The sequence below is a fragment of the Scyliorhinus torazame genome, chromosome 10 (genome assembly GCF_047496885.1).
Source record: "Scyliorhinus torazame isolate Kashiwa2021f chromosome 10, sScyTor2.1, whole genome shotgun sequence".
In the NCBI taxonomy this organism is placed as follows: domain Eukaryota; kingdom Metazoa; phylum Chordata; class Chondrichthyes; order Carcharhiniformes; family Scyliorhinidae; genus Scyliorhinus; species Scyliorhinus torazame.
The window spans coordinates 104784035-104804254 of NC_092716.1; the positions used below are offsets into that span (position 1 = coordinate 104784035).

At 44.8% G+C, this 20220-nt stretch overlaps 1 protein-coding gene across 5 annotated transcripts in view; it reads left to right on the forward strand.

The window, feature by feature from the left end:
• Positions 1-20220, forward strand: part of LOC140430827 (anillin-like) — a 131072-nt gene that overhangs the window by 96098 nt on the left and 14754 nt on the right. For 4 of the 5 annotated variants that reach the window (XM_072518549.1, XM_072518552.1, XM_072518551.1 and 1 more), the window contains 6 exons: positions 5331-5366; positions 5660-5681; positions 7587-7693; positions 17275-17328; positions 18165-18251; positions 18461-18568. In XM_072518549.1, the coding sequence (XP_072374650.1) occupies positions 5331-5366; positions 5660-5681; positions 7587-7693; positions 17275-17328; positions 18165-18251; positions 18461-18568 (414 nt within the window). The remainder of the gene's footprint in view (positions 1-5330; positions 5367-5659; positions 5682-7586; positions 7694-17274; positions 17329-18164; positions 18252-18460; positions 18569-20220) is intronic. The other variant, XM_072518550.1, reaches the window with a different exon arrangement.

Sequence of the window (20220 nt, forward strand, 5' to 3'; positions counted from 1 at the left end):
TCCAATTCTGTCGCCTGGATCTGTTTTCCAGGTCTTCCATTTTGGCTCGCAGACCTTGTTGGTCTCTATCACCCTCTGCAACTCCTTCCCCATCATGGTGAGTTGATCACTGCTGCGATAATGCCTCTTCCACTTCCTTCAGTGTCTCACCTTGCGCCCTCACCTCCGCCACTGTGCTTGATACCGCCGCCCTCACCGGGGCAATTGCCTCCTCCACCAGCACTTTCAATACCGCCCCCATTTCCTCCTTCATCGCTTCCATGTGTTTCGTGAACTGTTTTTCAAGTTCCACAGCCATCACCATGGTAATTTCTTCTGCTGTGAGGGATGCAACCTCCCCTGGTGCTATAGCCTCCGCTTTCCTTACAGTTCCTGTGTTGACTTTTTCACTCACCGGTGGACTTCCATTAACCCCCTTTTTCACGGCCGTTTTCTCCCATCTTGGACATTTCTCCTCCCTGTGCCTTCTTACAGCCTTTTCCGCCTCCGTTGCCCCCGGGATCAGACGTTAAAACTCCGAAATTCGTATACCCGTGTGGGAGCCCTCCAGTGTGCGGCTGCCTCCCGCCGTCACTGGAAGTGCTCTCTGCCTCTTCTTTGAATGCCCTTCTAGCTTTTCGTGTCTCCATGGTGATCGCCACGGGTTAAATTGCCAGGGTGAACGAGCGGAGGCATTGGGCATCCCTGCCTTGTGCCTCTGCGCAGCTGGAAGTATTCAGAGCTGGTGATGTTGGTTGAATTCTCACCTTGGGGTCGTTGTACAGGAATTTCACCCACTATGTGAACCCCGCTACTAGCCCAAACCGCTCCAGTACCTCAAATAGGTACTTCCACTCGACTCTGTTAAAGGCCTTATCTTCGTCCAGGGAGACTATTGCCTCTGGTGTTCTCTCCCTGGATGGGGTCATCAGTCGTCTGATGTTCGCAGTTAGATGTCTACCCTTAAAGTCTGTCTGGTCCTGTGCGACAACCTTCAGTCTCTTGGGCACGGTTTCTGGGAGTATCTCCGCTTCTTCGTTGAGCAGCGAAATGGGTCTGTGTGATCTGCATTCCGTCGGGTCTTTGGGTATCAGCGATATTGTGGCCTGTGTTAGCGTAGGAGGCAGGGTGCCCCTCGCGAGCGAGTCTGCGAACATATCCCTTGGGTGTGGGGCCAGGACTGGTGCAAATTTTTTATAGAAGTCTGCCAGGTTCCTATCCGGTCCCAGTACTTTCCCCACCTGCAAGGAGCTGGTGTTCTCCATGATCTCACCCGGTCCTACTGGTGCTTCCAGTTCTCCTGGTCTATCGTCCTCCACGACCAGCATGTCCAGTCCTTTGAGGCACCGTTTCAGCCCCGTACAGCTTGTAGGTGTACTGCCCTCGGTAAGAGGTCACCAATGCTCGATTGACCCCTTTTTTGCTCGGTTACCAGTCTGCCTCTGCTATTCTTCACCTGCGCTATCTCCCTCGTGCTGCCTGCTTTTTCACCTGGTAAGCCAGTGTGTGGCCAGTCTTTTCTCCCTGTTCGTAGAAGGTCCCCCATGTCTGGTGGAGTTGGTGCACTGCTTTCCTGGTGGATAGCAGCATGAAGTCCATTTGCTCCGCCAGCAGCTATACAGTCGGGGCCTCGGAGTACTTTCTGTCGACCTTCAGAATGGAGTTGATCAATTGTTGCCTGGCCTCCCTCTCTTCCCTGTCTATACGTGCCTTGTAGGCTATAATTTCTCCCTAACCAGGGGCTGGTTTAGCACAGGGCTTAAAGAGATGGCTTTTAAAGCAGGCCAGCAGCGGGGTTCAATTCCCGGACCAGCCTCCCCGAACAGGCGTCAGAATGTGGGGACTGGGGACTTTTCACAGTAACTTTATTTGAAGCCTACTTGTGACAAGCGATTTTCATTTAATTAATCACAGCCTTCAGTGCCTTCCAGAACGTAGAAGGTGAGACTTCCCCATTCTGGTTATTAGTAACACACTCGCCTATGGCCTGTGATGTTTTCTGGCAGAAGATCTTGTCGGACAAGAGGTCCGTCTCCAATCTGTATCATCCTAGTTGAGCACTTATTCCCACTCAAGCAACACGTACACATTTACTAGAACTAACAGTGGCACGTCCAGGACACCGCTGACCATGACGTACCGTCCCCCTTGGTCAATAACCGTCTTTCTCCTCGTTCCTGAGGGATCAACCGTACTTACCTGGTGGACGCACCCCTGCACTCTGGAGTTTCCCTTTGTTAGAGGACCACAGTCACCATTCTCACCATGAGGTGAGGCCCCTGCGCTCCGGGATTTCCATTTGTCCAGAGGGTACCCATCATGGCTGCCAACTAGGTATTCGCCATGTGGGCAGGCCCATGCACTCCAGAGTCTCCCTTTGCCTAGGGACCCTCAAGTGGCTGCTTGCGGCGCCATTTTGTTTCCTCAGCCTGTTCCTCACCTGCTGAGGCCTGTACGATACCCAGCATATTTTTCCCCTCTTTCCTTTTGTGTGCCCCCCTCCATCCCCACCACCACCACCAAGTGCTCCCTCCCTACCGGAAGGTGTACCGCTGTCCCCCTTGCTTTCTGTCGTCCTGTGGTAGTTATTTCTGCTAGTATGGTGTCCCTCCTCCCTGGGCTGGTCTAGCCCCTTCCCGATGCCCGCTGACTGCCTGTTCTCCCTGTTTAAAACCTCACCTGCCTTCCCCAGTTCCCGCTCCTTTCTGAGACCCAGTCTTCCCTTTATAATCAGAACTAGGCAGCACAGTCCGTCGTGTAGCCACCTGGATTGGCCAACTCCCGACGTAAAATGGAGAACAGCAAAGGCTGCAGGGAAATTCAGCCAACACAGGCAGAAACTAGCAGGTGCAAGTTACTGTGTATTAAACTCTGCAAAAGCCCAGACAGCATCGATACAAGCAGCCAGCAGCCATCTGCATAATAATGTAGCAGCCATCTACATACTAATGAAATGCGGGAAGCCCCTGGGGACTATAAAGTTAAGCCCCCAAGTTCAAATCGTTCTTCTTGACCGGGTCACTCAGCAACGCGAACCAACCCTTGACAGTGACCGGTGCAGCTGCCGCCGAGATCCAGTAAGTCTTATGTCAACGCTCGCTACGAGATGGGCGCTCCTAGCTACCAGTCTGTACCAACTTCGAATCCCGCAGACTCCGAACCCGAACGAAAGGCCATTTGTTCCCCTGACCTGGTGGGCCAGTCCGAAGCGAAGTATAGGCCTGTTAGTTGTAGAAGTAGCTTGGAAGTAGAATTTATGCATGAGTGGCGATTACTGTGTATAATAAATGTGCTTTGATTTGAATCTTGTTAATTGGTGTATTGAGTTATTGATCATTACTTGAACTTTAATTGTGGCGGTATCATAAAGATACCTGGCGACTCGAGAGCAAAGGTTATAAAACAGCCAATTGAACCAACCAAAAGTTAGCAACACTCGCAAACATGCTCACTGTCCAGTGAGTCTTTTTTGCTCTTCAGAGTCTTTCCCTGTACAGTTCTCATCGTTGCCGTCCCTGTCTCTTGGTTCTGACAAACTCATTTGCTTCTTCTGGGGAGTTGAAATAATGTGGTGAATTCTGATTCTATGTCCCTCCCAGGCGCTTGCTTTTGTTTGCCATCCTCTCTCGGTCCTGGTATAAGTGGAGCTTTGCGATAATCTCCCTCGGCTGCTCCCTGGCCTTGGCTTTCGGCCTAAGTGACCTGTGCGCTCTGTTGAGCTCTGGGGATTTGGGGAAGCTGTCTCTCCCGACTAAGTTCAGCATTTGGGCAAAGTAGTCCATTGGTTCCTTTCTCTCAATGCCTTTGGGCAGGCCCACAATCCTGATGTTTTATCGTTGTGACCTGTTCTCCTGGTCCTCTACTTTTTCCCAAGTTCCCCTGGGGCGCCACCAACCTTTCCACATCTTCCTCCAGGGCGACGATTCTGTCGCTCTGATCTTTCGAGGCCTTTTCCAGGTCGAGGATTGTCCTCTCCTGGGTTGCCACTTTTTCCCCCAGCCCGCCGAGAACCTTCTGCATGGTGGCCATCGCCTGTGCTACTGCCACCTTGACCGACACTTCAGAGTCCAAATTTCATACTTTTTTTGAGCGTGCCGTGTAATCATTGTTCCAGCACGGTAGCACAAGTGATTAGCACTGTGGCTTCACAGCGCCAGGGTCCCAGGTTCGATTCCCTGTTTGGTCACTGTCTCTGCGGAGTTTGCATGTTCTCCCCGTGTCTGCGTGGTTTTCCTCCGGTGTTCCGGTTTCTTCCCACAGTCCAAAGACGTGCAGGTTAGGTGGATTGGCATGATAAATTGCTCTTGGTCACCAAAAAAGGTTAGATGGGGTTAATTTGGTTACGGGGATAGGGTGGAAGTGAGGGCTTAAGTGGGTCGGTGCAGACTCGATCGGCCGAATGGCCTCCTTCTGCACCTTGTGTTCCATGCAAGCACGTATATTCCAAAATCTGATACGTGCTCAGCCCCAAGTATTTCGGATATGGGATTTTCAACCTGTAATGCATTAAGTTACCCTCTATTTCAATGCCTCAAGTATTAGGAGGCTAAAGTGCCATGTGTAAATGAGATCTGTCCTTGATCAACTTATCTCCATAATTTCCAAATGCTTCATGCTATAAATTAATGTGTGGCTTAATATTTTGAAGTTGAAGCTGAATCATTTTAGTTTGCAATTGGAGCTCCTGTTCAAAAAAAGCCCAACTGCAAAAATAAAGAATGGAATAATTAGATGCATCTGAATTTAGGCTTTTATTGGCTTTTGATATTGCCAGTTTCACCCTCTTTAAATCTGGATTCCAACTGAGAGCTGGTGTAGAGTTAATCTGAAAAAAACAGACTGTAGTGCAACCTTGACTTCAGTATTTTCCAGCAGTTTTCTGAGTCAAGTTATCCAGGAGTAACAACTTGAAGCATCGCATGTCTCAACGCTAAAATGCAATGCTTAATCTTGGTTACATAAGGTGTCAGTTGTCATGTCACTTGCTTGTAAATTTAAATTTTATTACATGCACCACATGTAGTCTGCAAGCATAATTATAAGAAACTTTTAGCTGAATATTTACCTGCAATTTCCTTTTCAAAATAGTACTCCCAATGTCCAAGCAGCAACTCTGCTGATTTTATTTTTTGGGAAAAAATCACACATTGAGCATTTCAAATCAGTTGAATGGTGGAACATCGTCCAAATTTGAATGCACTAAAAAGCAGTGTTTGAATGAAAATATGTAGCTGGGGTAATATGGGCTTTTTCTCATTCTGTAACCTATGCCCTACTTTGTTGTATCCTTGCTAATGATTTGTATATAAAGGGAAAATAAAGATTAATCTTCCTTGTGTATTATTACATAGGTCATAACTCCCAAGAAGCTGCTGACCTCTATTACTGTAAGTAATCATCTTTGTACTGATGGTCTGAAATGCTGTTAATGTTAGGACTGGCTCTTCACCTGTTAACACTGTTTATTTTACTGAACCAAATATGTTCCCAGACGTGCTTGGCAATCCTGTAAATGATTTAAGAGCAGTATTTAATTGGGGTTTGAGATGTTATTATTGCTGGGGATAATCTTGAAGGAGCTTTGTAAATGGTCGCACAGCAATCTGACACATCTACTGAGATTTGTTTTTCGGATTTACCTGAAGAAATCGGTTCACATTGATTCTCTTATCCTTTTCAGAAATCAAGCATGCAGTCACCTGGTAGGTTTATACAAATATTTGAAGGTAAATAACGTTTTGTACCGCCAGCTGCTGGGTGTGGGTTTTGTGCCATTTGTCATGACTTGACAGCCCTTCTAATTGTCCAGTAAGGTTTGCACTCTTATCTTTCTCCTAAAACTGTGTTTTGCTCGAGGCCTCCTCAGATGGCTTTGAGCAGAGTCTCTGCATTTGGCATGATGAATCTTGTGATTAGCTGCACTGAGGTTGGTCGTTACAATAGTTTGACTCTTTAAATACTCCAGTTTGAAATTAACATTTTAACCAGGTTAGTGTTTCCCCCTCTAGACTGCAATAGTACTTTTTGGGGAGAGGGGGTGAATGGCCTGGCTTAGCGATGGGGGTAGTTGATTCTCTGCTTTATGACTGACAGTTTGTTTCCATGCATACACTCTTGAATGGGGAACCTGTCAAACCCAAGCACACCCCATCCCTGCTTTTTCAGATTCTTGATGTTGTGAATTAATTGCAGAGGAACCTTTTTTGGTGCTTTTTTTTTTTTTTTTTAAAAAACTTTCCGATGTAATTCTAGCAATACTGAAAATGTGACACAGCCATTGTCCTCCTGGCTGAGGTCTGCAAATTTTGCATGGGCTTTGTATTACACAATGTAGTGTGGGCATGGAATGCAGTGCCTGTGGAAGTAGTTGAGTCGGAAACATTAGGGATCTTCAAGCGGCTATTGGATAGCTACATGGATTACGGTGGAATGATGGGGTGTAGATTAATTTGTTCTTAATCTAGGACAAAAGTTCGGCACAACATCGTGGGCCGAAGGACCTGTCCTGTGCTGTTTTGTTCAATGTTCTATGTATCTACTAATCACCAGATGCAGTATAGGAAACAAAGTGGGTCTCTTCAGTCCCTTGCATCTGTTTAAATTAGATAAACGCTGATCTGTATCTATACATTTCCTGTCACCACCCATACATAATCTAGTCCTAACTAAGCCTGAGGCAGCACGGTAGCACAGTTCCAGGGTCCCAGGTTCGATTCCGGCTTGGTTCACTGTCTGTGCGGAGTCCACATATTCTCCCCATGTCTGCGCGGGTTTCCTCCGGGTGCTCCGGTTTCCTCCCACAGTCCAAAGTGCAGGTTAGGTGGATTGGCCATGATAAATTGCCCTTCGTGTCCAAAAAGGTTGGATGGGGTTACTGGTTTATGAGGATAGGGTGGAGGTGTGGGCTTAAGTGGGGTGCTCTTTCCAAGGGCCGGTGCAGACTCAATGGGCCAAATGACCTCCTTCTGCACTCTAAATTCTATGATTCTATAAGCCCGTCTACCATCGACCAGGCACCAGTCAGGAGTGTTCATTGAATACTCTCCACTTGCCTGGATGAGTGCAGCTCCAACAAGACTAGAAGCTCAACACCATCCAGGACAAAGCAGCCCACACTGCCGCCCCTTCCAAAAACTTTCACTCCCCACCCACCGCCAGGCACTGGCAGCCGTGTGTATCATCTACAAGATGCACTGCAGGAACTGACCAAGGCTCTTTAGGCAGCAAACCTTCCAAACTCACACTCAACAACTACTATCTAGAAGGACAAGAGCAGCAATCACCTGGGAACCATACCATATGGAGGTTCCCCTCCAAGTCCCTCACCATCCATTCCTTCACTGTCGCTAGATCAAAATCCTGGAATTCCCTCCCTAGCACTGTGGGTGTATCTACACTATGGACTGCAGCAGTTCAAGAAGGCAGCTCATCATCTTCTGACGGGCAATTAGGGATGGGCAATGAATGCTAGCCTGGACAGTGACTCCCACATCCTGATAAATTTAAACCAAAATTCATGCTATGCCCTCTCGCACTGAACTCTTCCAACTGTCATTTGATTAGCTGAATGTCCTTTTTATCTTTTGATTTTGTGCTTTGTCTTGCAGCTGCTAGTCCTGCTGTTAACTCTGTACGCACCAGCAGGTTTGTGCTGGTTGGGTCTCACAAAGTCACACAGGCATCTCTGGGCAAGAACAAGTTTCCACTGGACAAAGTAAGTCTCGGGGTTTTAATAAACTGACCATTTGGCTGTCTGGTTGCATTTTAAGGTGCTGGCACCACTTGGTGCTAATTAGCTGTGAACTTCAGCTTCCATGTAGACTTGATTCTAATCCTTGGTAGATTGGTTGCAGCACAGAAGAAAGCCATTCATATCTGTACTGGCACTCCGAAGGAGCAGTTCACACAAAACCACTTCCCGTAGCCAGGCACATCTCCCTTTTTGGATAAAATTCCCCCGAATGCCTGGAATGAACCTGCCACCAACGCACATTCAGCATTCCAGATCCTAACTACCTGATGTGTGAAAGGATTTTTCCTGATGTTGCTCTTTTGCCAATTCTCTTAAATTTGTGCACTCTGGTTTTGATCCTTCCACCAATGGGAAAATGTTCTCCCTGTTTACACTGATCATGAATTTGAATGCCTCTTGCCAAATCTCTCCTCAAACTTCTCCAAGGAGGACAGTCCAAGTTACTCCAATCCCATTGAAACATACAGGTTTCTGAAGGGTGCTTGACAGGGTAGGTACCGGATGGTCTGCGCCTGGGCAGGACTGGAACCGATGTCCTGGGGGGGGGTGTTTGTTGTTGGGGAGAGTTTAAACTAATGTGGCAGGGGGATGGGAACCGATGCAGGAAGTTGGAAGGTAGTAAAACAGGGACAGAAACAAAAGGCAGTAAGGGGGAAAGTGTAAGGCAGAGAAACAATAGTCAAAAATCAAAAAGGGCGACAGTAGAAGGTCACAGTGACTGAGGGGAGCTCAGTGAATAGGACCAGGAATACTAAAAGGAATAAAACGGGAAGTGAAAACATTAATGGTAAGCGACGCGGCAGGTTGTTACATGAAGATATGGGTTCAACGACAAGGAAAGTTAGGAGAAAGGTTAAGAGGAAATATAACTTAGGAGAGGCTACTGATCGAGGTGTTAAGATTCAGAACAGAGGTTTAAAAAAAAAAGCAACATAAGTGTACTTTACCTGAATGCTCGTAGTATTCGGAATAAGGTAAATGAGTTGATGGCACAAATCATCGTGAATGACTATGATTTAGTGGCCATTACTGAAACATGGTTAAAGGATGGTCACGACTGGGAGTTAAATATCCGAGGGCATCAAACTATTCGGAAGGACAGAGTGGATGGTAAGGGAGGTGGTGTAGCTCTGTTATTTAAGGATGACATCCGGGCAACAGTAAGGGATGACATCGGTGCTATGGAGGATAAGGTTGAATCCATTTGGGTGGAAATCAGGAATAATAAGGCGAAAAAGGTCACTGATAGGAGTAGGCTACAGGCCACCAAATAGTAACATTATGGTGGAGCAGGCAGAAAACAAATAAATAACTGATTCATGTAGAAATGGTGCAACAGTTATCATGGGGGATTTTAATCTACATGTCGATTGGTTTATCCAGGTCGGTCAAGGCAGCCTTGAGGAGGAGTTTATAGAATGTATCCGTGATAGTTTCCTAGAAAAGTATGTAATGGAACCTACGAGGGAACAAGCGGTCCTAGATCTGGTCCTGTGTAATGAGACCGGATTGATTCAGGATCTCATAGTTAGGGATCCTCTCGGAAGGAGCGATCACAATATGGTGGAATTTAAAATACAGATGGGGGGGTGAGAAGGTAAAATCGAGCACTAGTGTTTTGTGCTTAAACAAAAGGAGATTACAATGGGATGAGAGAAGAACTAGCTACGGTAGACTGGGAGCAAAGACTTTATGGTGAAACAGTGGAGAACCTTCCAAGCGATTTTTCACAGTGCTCAGTAAAGGTTTATACCAACAAAAAGGAAGGACGGTAGAAAGAGGGAAAATCGACCGTGGATATCTAAGGAAATAAGGGAGAGTATCAAATTGAAGGAAAAAACATACAAAGTAGCAAAGATTAGTGGGAGACCTGAGGACTGGGAAATCTTTATGGGGCAACAGAAAGCTACTAAAAAAGCTATAAAGAAGAGTAAGATAGATTATGAGAGTAAACTTGCTCAGAATATAAAAACAGATAGTAAAAGTTTCTACAAATATATATAAAACAAAAAAGAGTGGCTAAGGTAAATATTGGTCCTTTAAAGGATGAGAATGGAGATTTAATAATGGGAGATGAGGAAATGGCTGAGGAACTGAACAGGTTTTTTGGGTCGGTCTTCACAGTGGAAGACACAAATAACATGCCAGTGACTGATGGAAATGAGGCTATGACAGGTGAGGACCTTGAGAGGATTGATATCACCAAGGAGGTAGTGATGGGCAAGCTAATGGGGCTAAAGGTAGACCAGTCTCCTGGCCCTGATGGATTGCATCCCAGAGTGCTCAGAGATGGCTAGGGAAATTGCAAATGCACTAGTGATAATTTACCAAAATTCAGTAGACTCTGGGGTGGTCCCGGCGGATTGGAAATTAGCAAACGTAACACCACTGTTTAAAAAAGGAGGTATGCAAAAAGCGGGTAATTATAGGCCAGTGAGCTTAACTTCGGTAGTAGGAAAGATGCTGGAATCTATCATCAAGGAAGAAATAGCCAGGCATCTGGATGGAAATTGTCCCATTGGGCAGACGCAGCATGGGTTCATAAAGGGCAGGTCGTGCCTAATTAATTTAGTGGAATTTTTTGAGGACATTACCAGTGCGGTAGATAACGGGGAGCCAATGGATGTGGTATACTGGATTTCCAGAAAGCCTTTGACAAGGTGCCACACAAAAGGTTGCTGCATAAGATAAAGATGCATGGCATTAAGGGGAAAGTAGTAGCATGGATAGAGGATTGGTTAATTAATAGAAAGCAAAGAGTGGGGATTAATGGGTGTTTCTCTGGTTGGCAATCAGTAGCCAGTGGTGTCCCTCCGGGATCAGTGTTGGGCCCACAATTTACAGAGATGATTTGGAGTTGGGGACCAAGGGCAATGTGTCCAAGTTTGCAGACGACACTAAGATAAGTGGTAAAGCAAAAAGTGCAGAGGATACTGGAAGTCTGCAGAGGGATTTGGATAGGCTAAGTGAATGGGCTAGGGTCTGGCAGATGGAATACAATGTTGACAAATGTGAGGTTATCCATTTTGGTGGGAATAACAGCAAAAGGGATTATTATTTAAATGATAAAATATTAAAACATGCTGCTGTGCAGAGAGACCTGTGTGCTAGTGCATGAGTCGCAAAAAGTTGGTTTACAGGTGATTAAGAAGGCAAATGGAATTTTGTCCTTCATTGCTAGAGGGATGGAGTTTAAGACTAGGGAGGTTATGCTGCAATTGTATAAGGTGTTAGTGAGGCCACACCTGGAGTATTGTGTTCAGTTTTGGTCTCCTTACTTGAGAAAGGACGTACTGGCACTGGAGGGTGTGCAGAGGAGATTCATTAGGTTACTTCCAGAGCTGGAGGGGGTTGGATTACGAGGAGAGGTTGAGCAGACTGGGACTGTACTCGTTGGAATTTAGAAGGTTGAGGGGGGATCATGTAGAAACATATAAAATTATGATGGGAATAGATAGGATAGATGCAGGCAGGTTGTTTCTACTGGCGGGTGAAAGCAGAACCAGGGGGCATAGCCTCAAAATAAGGGGAAGTAGATTTAGGACTGAGTTTAGGAGGAACTTCTTCACCCAAAGGGTTGTGAATCTATGGAATTCCTTGCCCAAAGAAGCAGTAGAGGCTCCTTCATTAAATGTTTTTAAGAGAAAGATAGTTTTTTGAAGAATAAAGGGATTAAGGGGGTGTTCGGGCCGGAAAGGAGCTGAGTCCACAAAAGATCAGCCATGATCTCATTGAATGGTGGAGCAGGCTCGAGGGGCCAGATGGCCTACTCCTGCTTCTCGTTCTTATGTTCGTTTTCCTGGCTGTGGAATCTAGATCATAGAATCCCTACAGTGCAGGAGGAGGCCATTCGGCCACCGAGTCTGCACCGGCCCTCTAAAAGAACACCCTACCTAGATCCTGTCCCGTAATCCAGTGCACCTAACCGCTGGAACTAAAGGGCAATTTAGCATGGCCAATCCACCTAACCTGAACATCTTTGACTGGGAGGAAACTGGAGCACCTGGAGGAAACGCATGCAGACACTGGGAGAATGTGCAAACTCCACACAGTCACCCAAAGTTAGAATTGAACCAGGGTTCCTGGCACTGAGGCAGCAATGCTGACCACTGTGCCACCGAAAGAACAACAGTCTCAGGATAAGAAATATCTTTGGTAAGGCCATATTTGGAGTACTGTGTACAGTTCTGGTCGCCTCATTTTAGGAAGGATGTAGAAGCTTTGGAAAAGGTGCAAAGGAGATTTACCAGGATGTTGCCTGGAATGGAGAGTAGGTCTTACGAGGAAAGGTTGAGGGTGCTAGGCCTTTTCTCATTAGAACGGAGAAGGATGAGGGGCGACTTGATAGAGGTTTATAAGATGATCAGGGGAATAGATAGAGTAGACAGTCAGAGACTTTTTCCCCGGGTGGAACAAACCATTACAAGGGGACATAAATTTAAGGTGAAAGGTGGAAGATATAGGAGGGATATCAGAGGTAGGTTCTTTACCCAGAGAGTAGTGGGGGCATGGAATGCATTGCCTGTGGAAGTAGTTGAGTCGGAAACATTAGGGACCTTAAAGCAGCTATTTGATAGATACATGGATTACAGTAAAATGATAGTGTAGATTTATTTGTTCTTAAGGGCAGCACGGTAGCATTGTGGAAAGCACAAGTGCTTCACAGCTCCAGGGTCCCAGGTTTGATTCCGGATTGGGTCACTGTCTGTGCGGAGTCTGCACATCCTCCCCGTGTCTGCGTGGGTTTCCTCCGGGTGCTCCGGTTTCCTCCCACAGTCCGGAGGTGTGCAGGTTAGGTGGATTGGCCGTGATAAATTGCCCTTGGTGTCCAAAATTGCCCTTCGTGTTGGGTGGAGGTGTTGACTTTGGGTGGGGTGCTCTTTCCAAGAGCCGGTGCAGACTCAATGGGCAGAATGGCCTCCTTCTGCACTGTAAATTCAATGATAATCTATGATTAATCTAGGACAAAGGTTCGGCACAACATCGTGGGCCGAAAGGCCTGTTCTGTGCTGTATTTTTCTATGTTCTAAGGAGACCATTTAGGACAGAGATGAGATATTTCTTCAATAAGGGTTGTGATCTTTGAGGGCAGCACGGTGACGCAATGGTTAGCTCTGCTGCCTCACGCCGCTGAGGCCCCAGGTTCGATCCCAGCTCTGGGTCACTGTCCGTTTGGAGTTTGCACATTTGCCCCGTGTTTGCATGGGTTTCGCCCCATAATGCAAAGATGTGCCGAGTAGGTGGATTGGCCACGCTAAATTGCCCCTTAATTAGAAAATATTTATTGGGTGCTCCAAATTTATATTAAAAGAAAGCGTTGTACAAAGAAAAGTACAGCACAGCAACAGGCCCTTCGGCCCTCCAAGCCTGTGCCGACCATGCTGCCCGTCTAAACTAAAATCGTCTGCACTTCCTGGGTCCGTATCCCTCTATTCCCATCCTATTCATGTATTTGTCAAGATGCCCCTTAAATGTCACTATCGTCCTTGCTTCCACCACCCCCTACGGCAACGAGTTCCAGGCACCCACTACCCTCTGTGTTTAAAAAAAAAAAACTTACCTCGTACATCTCTAAACCTTACCCCTTGCACCTTAAACCCATGCCCCCTAGTAATTGATGCCTCTACCCTGGGAAAAAGCCTCTGACTATCAACTCTGTCTATGCCCTCATAATTTTGTAGACCTCTATCAGGTCGCCCCTCATCCATCGTCGTTTCAGTGAGAACAAACCAAATTTATTCAACCGCTCCTCGTAGCTACTGCCCTCCATACCAGGCAACATCCTGGTAAATCTCTTCTGCACCCTCTCTAAAGCCTCCACATCCTTCTGGTAGTGTGGCGACGAGAATTGAACACTATACTCCCAAGTGTGGACTAACTAAGATTCTATACAGCTGCAACATGACTCGCCAATTCTTATACTCAATGCCCCGCCAATGAAGGCAAGCATGCCGTATGCCTTCTTGACTACGTTCTCCACCTGTGTTGCCACTTTCAGTGACCTGTGGACCTGTACACCTAGATCTCTCAGACTTTCAATACTCTTGAGGGTTCTACCATTCACTGTATATTCCCTACCTGCATTCGACCTTCCAAAATGCATTACCTCACATTTGTCCGCATTGAACTCCATCTGCCATCTCTCCAAACGATCTAAATCCTGCTGTATCCTCTGACAGTCCTCATCACTATCCGCAATTGCACCAACCTTGTGTCGTCTGCAAACTTACTAATCAGACTAGTTACATTTTCCTCCTAATCATTTATATATACTACGAACAGCAAAGGTCCCAGCACTGATCCCTGCGGAATACCACTAGCCACAGCTGTCCAATTAGAAAAGCACCTTTCCATTGCTACTCTCTGCCTTCTATGACCTAACCAGTTTTGTATCCATCTTGCCAGCTCACCCCTGATCCTGTGTGACTTCACCTTTTGTACCAGTCTACCATGAGGGACCTTGTCAAAGGCCTTACTGAAGTCCATATAGACAACATCCACTGCCCTACCTGCATCAATCATCTTTGTGACCTCTTCGAAAAACTCTATCAAGTTAGTGAGACACAACCTCCCCTTCACAAAACCATGCTGCCTCTCACTAATACGTCCATTTGCTTCCAAATGGGAGTAGATCCTGTCTCAAAGAATTCTCTCCAGTAATTTACCTACCACTGACGTAAGGCTCACCGGCCTAGTTCCCTGGATTATCCTTGCTACCCTTTTTAAACAGAGGAACAACATTGGCTATTCTCCAGTCCTCCGGGACATCACCTGAAGAGGATCCAAAGATTTCTGTCAAGGCCTCAGCAATTTTCTCTCTAGCCTCCTTCAGTATTCTGGGGTAGATCCCATCAAGCCCTGGGGATTTATCTACCTTAATATTTTGCAAGACGCCCAACACCTCGTCTTTTTGAATCTCAATGTGACCCAGGCTATCTCCATACCTTTCTCCAGACTCAACATCCACCAATTCCTTCTCTTTGGTTGTGATCTTTGGAATTCTCTCCCCAAGCAGGTTGTGGATGCTCCTTCGTTAAATATATTTAATGCTCGGAGAGATGTACTTTTGGTCTCTTAGGAAATCTAAGGATATGGGGAGTGGGTGGGAAAGTGAGTTGAAGCCAAAGATTAGCTGTGATTGTACTGAATGGCGGAGCTGGCTTGATCACACTGTTTAGTCCTGCTCTTGGTTCTTACGTTCTTGGCCACAAATGGAAATATTCTCTGTCAAAACCTTTCCTGGTTTTTAAGGCAACTATTCGGACACCACTCCGCTTTCTCTTTTTCAAAAGTGATCCAACCTGCTCAGCTAACATGTAGCTGAACTTGAGAAAAGTGACATACAGACTAGCTGTTGAGCTTGCATCACAGCTGTGACAAATTTTGAACTTCACCTGACCCAAAGAAAAATTGTGAATCGGCTTTATGCTTGGTACTAAAAGTTGCTGGCCATACATTGGATCTCTCTGGGTTTTTCTAATGGCTGCTGACAGAGCTGATAGAAGCAGCATTATAATTGGGGGAATACTTTCTTTGCATGGGCAAGGGGATGTCCACTTGGGCTGCTGATCAGTATTCCGGCCAAATTCGGGGTTGCCTGTGCTTCCCTTTTTTTCCAACAAGGCTCCCCGTGCCTTCATTTTTTCTTTTCTTCTCTTATTTCTCCCAGCAGTTAAAAAGCCTAGCAACTATGTGCTAGTTCCCCCATGGGAAATGCTTTGGAGGGAGGGTAACTGGCTTCTGTGAAATTGAGCCTCTAAGCAGTAAGTGTCTTCACAAAGACACCTATATAAGCACTGACACCTAATTGATTTTAATTGCATGAGTAATCTATTCACAAGCCATATGAGTCGTATCTTGTCAGATTTATAAATTCATAGATAGTAGAACTATTTAATTTGCATATGGTACTTTCAATTGAAGGAAAGGATTGATCTGGTCCAGACACATGGCTGTTAAAACTTGTACTGTGTGTTACTCTATCTTTTTGAATGGATAAGACTCTAGATGAGTCGATGAAATGGGGAAAGTATTGGTCCGCACAATTATTTTCCTGCCATTTAACTTGATTGACTTCTGTGCAATGCCAATTTGACCTGTATATACTAAGATTTTTATAGTGCAAAGCCACTTTTATGGATTATTGAGGGAGAGAAGGGAAATGAGAATCTTGAAGATGTATAGTGCTTCTCGTGATGGAGAGGGAAGGAGAATGATCTGCTTTAAGTATTAATGGAAAGTTTTAGTTCAATAAATGGCATGAAGCTCGTGAACATGAATAGATTGAGTGAATGTCGTACTTATTCTAGTGCCACTGTACACCGTGTCAACTGCAACTTGACTCACGTGGACAGAATATAGAACTGTTCTGATTTATAGCTGCATTTACTAAAATGCTTCATGTACCCAAGAGGTTTTGATTGTGTTTTTGCAGTGTAGCATCTTGCTGCAGTTTTCACAAAATGGGTGCAGCGAAGAAACACCTCAACTCATAATTTAAAACTTTAAAACTGATCTTGGTTTCAGTGAGTTGCTTGACTGCTTGAAATCTTTATTTTTTTGGATTGTAGTAATTAAATTAAATAATGGATTATTAGCACTGTCTTGGGTTTGTTCTTGAATTGCATGTAGCTGTTTAAAATACCTTTTTTAAAGAGACCTCACTTTAGACTTTGCTTTTAAATGAATGGAGCTTGACTCCATTTGATGAGGTAAAAATGACAGCTGCTGCTTTGCTGGAGATCGTTTATTGACTTAGTTCAGTCAACACCAAGCCAACTGCTCCTCCCGCCCCTCCAGTGTCCCAGTTATACTTTTTAAAATTAGCTGCGAAGTCAATTAAAATGGGCCATATTAACAAAAGTCAAACTAATGTGTGCAAATACCCAACTCCATTTGTTTAACAATGTAATTGACATTAACCCTTAATGTAATTGATGACATTGACATGGATTGTCTGAAACAAAATCAGATGAAGCTGGTTTGCTTTAAGAGGTCCTGCTGAACACAGTAAATAGCTACATTCATGGTGTGAAAATGGACGTGGAAGGCACTAATTACACAGAATTTTTAAAATTTTAAATGTTCAGGATGCCGATACAAACACTGGACAGGACCTTTTTTTATTTAATGTAACTGTCCAATTTAAGTTTGAAGCTGTGCCGAACACAAACCAGAAGAAATACAATTCTGCACCTTTTTGTTTAGGTGGTTCAGTCCTACAAGTAAGTGCTTTTGTCCAGGCAATGACTCATTTGGAACTGACCCTCGCCACAGCCTACTGCTCGTTTTTTTTTTTCATTTGCGAGATGCGAGTGTTGCTGGCTAGGACAGCATTTATTGCCCTTGAGAAGGTGCTGGTGCGCAGTCATCTTGAGCTGCTGCAGTCCCTGTGGTGCTGGAACTGCTCAACCTGATGATTCCCAAGATAGCGGAGTTGCAAGCTGACCAGATTCTGATGTCTCATCACTACCATCCAGCAATGAAGACTTAATAAATACTTACAAATATCAATTAACTTTTACTTGTTCTTTTTACTGTAGATGAAGTTTGATGGAAAAGTCAGGCAACTACTTGGAGATGAGTTTCAGGACAAGGTTTCTATAGTTATATAATGTCTCTATATACCTAATCATTAGATTGACGTGTGTGTCATAGCTTTAGTTTGGAACTGGAAAATCATCTGCTTTTGCATTAGTCTGAAACCGACGACGTGTGTATCATAGTTTTAGTTTGGAACTGGAAAATCATCTGCTTCAGCGTTGGTCTGAAACTGATATCAGATAAAACAGTCACTTTTCACCCCTCCCTGCGTGCTCTTCCATATAATGGCATCTATGTTATTTGCTGAAGAGCTAAGAAATGTTTTTGTCGCTCCAGGGTGTGATTCAGCAGAGTGCTATAGTGGCTGTGAAACCAGTTGAATGTTTGCAGAAGTGTTACATGTTACACAATACAATAAATTGATGTGATTGCAATGGGAGTTTAGTGTTGCGTGGAAATAATGTGTTCCACAAAATTGTATTCTCTAGTCCAAACTACAGCTTCATACAGCTTAGTAGCAGCTGATGCATATGGTTAGCCTTTGCTTTTATTTTTGGCTTTTTGCATGATTCTGTTTTAACATCATGTTATAGAAGTGCTTACAAACTGAGCAATAAATTCCTCCCGTGTTACATGTGTGTATCCATCTGAAATTATCTGTTGGCATTCTGATTCTTGGTCCTGGTGATGAGGGTAAGCTTTACAAATTTTGTTAAGAATTATCCATCCAAGCCCTTGCTGTGTTTAGATCTATTGCTCCTGTTATGCAATAACAATTTCCTATCATTGAACCACGCCTAGTATCTTGGGTATATACCATGTGAACTCCATCCTGAAAAGTTATTTCCTTGGTGTTCTTAATGCATGTTTCTTTTTTGTCCAACTGAAGGTTCCTTTCCTATCTCCTCTTGAAGGTGCTGTCTATTTGAAACTCCTGTGTCGTTTTCACTCTACTGTGGAGCACTCTGGATTCCTGGTAATTCCACTGTTTGTTTCTTTTTGATGCTTGGTTGTGGTAATTATCCTCTCCCTGTGTCATAAGAGTAGCACTGGTCCACCCTGCTTTCATTATTCGGTTATATTGCAACCAAGCATCGCTTTCACTAATGCACAGAAATAGCAAGTGTTTGAGAACATCTGACTGATATTCTGGGTATGGTAAGAATTCTTTTTTTGTTTTTGCAGACTATGTTTGAGGATGTGAGTGGGTTTGGAGCCTGGCACCGGCGCTGGTTCTTACTGTCTGGCAACACTCTTTCCTATTGGACCTATCCCAATGAAGAGAAACACAAGGTGAAGTAACAATCAACTTGCATGTGACTGACTTGGATAAACAAACTGCATGGATATTTAGCCAAATGCCAATACAAGGCTGTAAAAGGTTTGGAACCAATTGCACGTTTATAGATATATATTTTTAACTTCAATTTTCCTGAAAGCCAACGTTTCAGTATGCAGGTTCTTGCTTTATTCGCAACGAGTCTGATCAAACCTGGTTTGATAAAAGCACTTATGTTGCCATTAATGACGGACATTTGGGCGGCACGGTGACACAGTGGTTAGCATTGCTGTCTACGGCGCTGAGGACCTGGGTTCGAATCTCGGCCCTGGGTCACTGTCCGTGTGGAGTTTGCACGTTCTCCCCGTGTCTGCTTGGGTTTCACCCCCACAACCCAAAGATGTGTAGAATAGGCGGATTGGCCAAGCTAAATTGCCCTTTAATTGGAAAAAATAATTGGGTACTCTAAATTTGTACCAAAAAAAAAAATGAATGACAGACATTTAAGGGGATATTTTGGGATACCGACATCCCACGAGAAATAAACATTCAGATGGGGGGGGGGGGGGGGCACCATCTATGGTTGACTAAAAAAGGTTCAGATGGTATCAAATCTACAGAAAATTCATATAACTGTGCAAGGATGGGCGGCAGGTCAAAAGATTGGACAGAATATTTTTTTAAAAAGCAAAGGACGACTGAAAGAAATTACAAAGAGGGAGAATTAGAGTACGAGGGAAAGCTAGTTAGAAATATAAAGTCAGCTGCGAGTTTCTATATCTATTCAAAACGGGGAAAGAGTTAACAAAGTGAGCGCTAGTCCTAAAGAAAGTGGGCTGGATTCTCCAACAGCGGGATCCTCCGCTTCGCCAGCAGCGCACTCACGCCGGTGGATTTCCCGACTGCGTGGGGGTGCCCACAATGGGAAACACATTGGCCTGCTGCCGGAACCAGAAAATTGGTGCGTCGGGACAGAGAATCACGCCCAGTATCTATGAAGAATTAATAACGGAAGATAAGAAGACGGCAGATGAATTGAACAGGTATTTTGGATTGGTCTTCACTATACAGGACACAGATAACATCTAGAAATAGCTGTAAATCAGGAAGTGGAAGGGAGGGAGGAACCCGGGAAAGTTACAATCACTAAGGATGTAGTAGTGAACAAATTGTTGGTGATATGGCCCACAAGTTCCCACGTCCTGGTGGACTTCATCCTAGGTTCCTGAAAACGAAACTGGCTAGTGAGATGGTTAATTAGTTAGTTTTAATTTTCTAAAATTCCCTAGATACCGGGAAGTTTCCATTGGATTGAGAAATAGCAGCTGTAACTCATTTATTCGAAATGGGAAGGAGACAAAACCAGAAAACTACCAGCCAGTTAGCTTAACATCTGTCATAGGGAAAATGATGGAAGCTATTACTAAAGATAACATAGGGCACTTAGTCAACATGGTTTTGAGAGGGAAATTGTGATTAATCAGTATATTGGCGTTCTTTGAAGAAGTAACGTGTGCTGTGCATAAAGTGGAACCAGTGGATATAGTGTACTTAGATTTTCAGAAGGCATTTACTAGGATGCAACATCAAAGGTTATTGTGGGGAGATAAAAAGCTCATGGTGTACGGGGTAACATTGGCATGGATAGAAGATTTGCTTGCTGGCA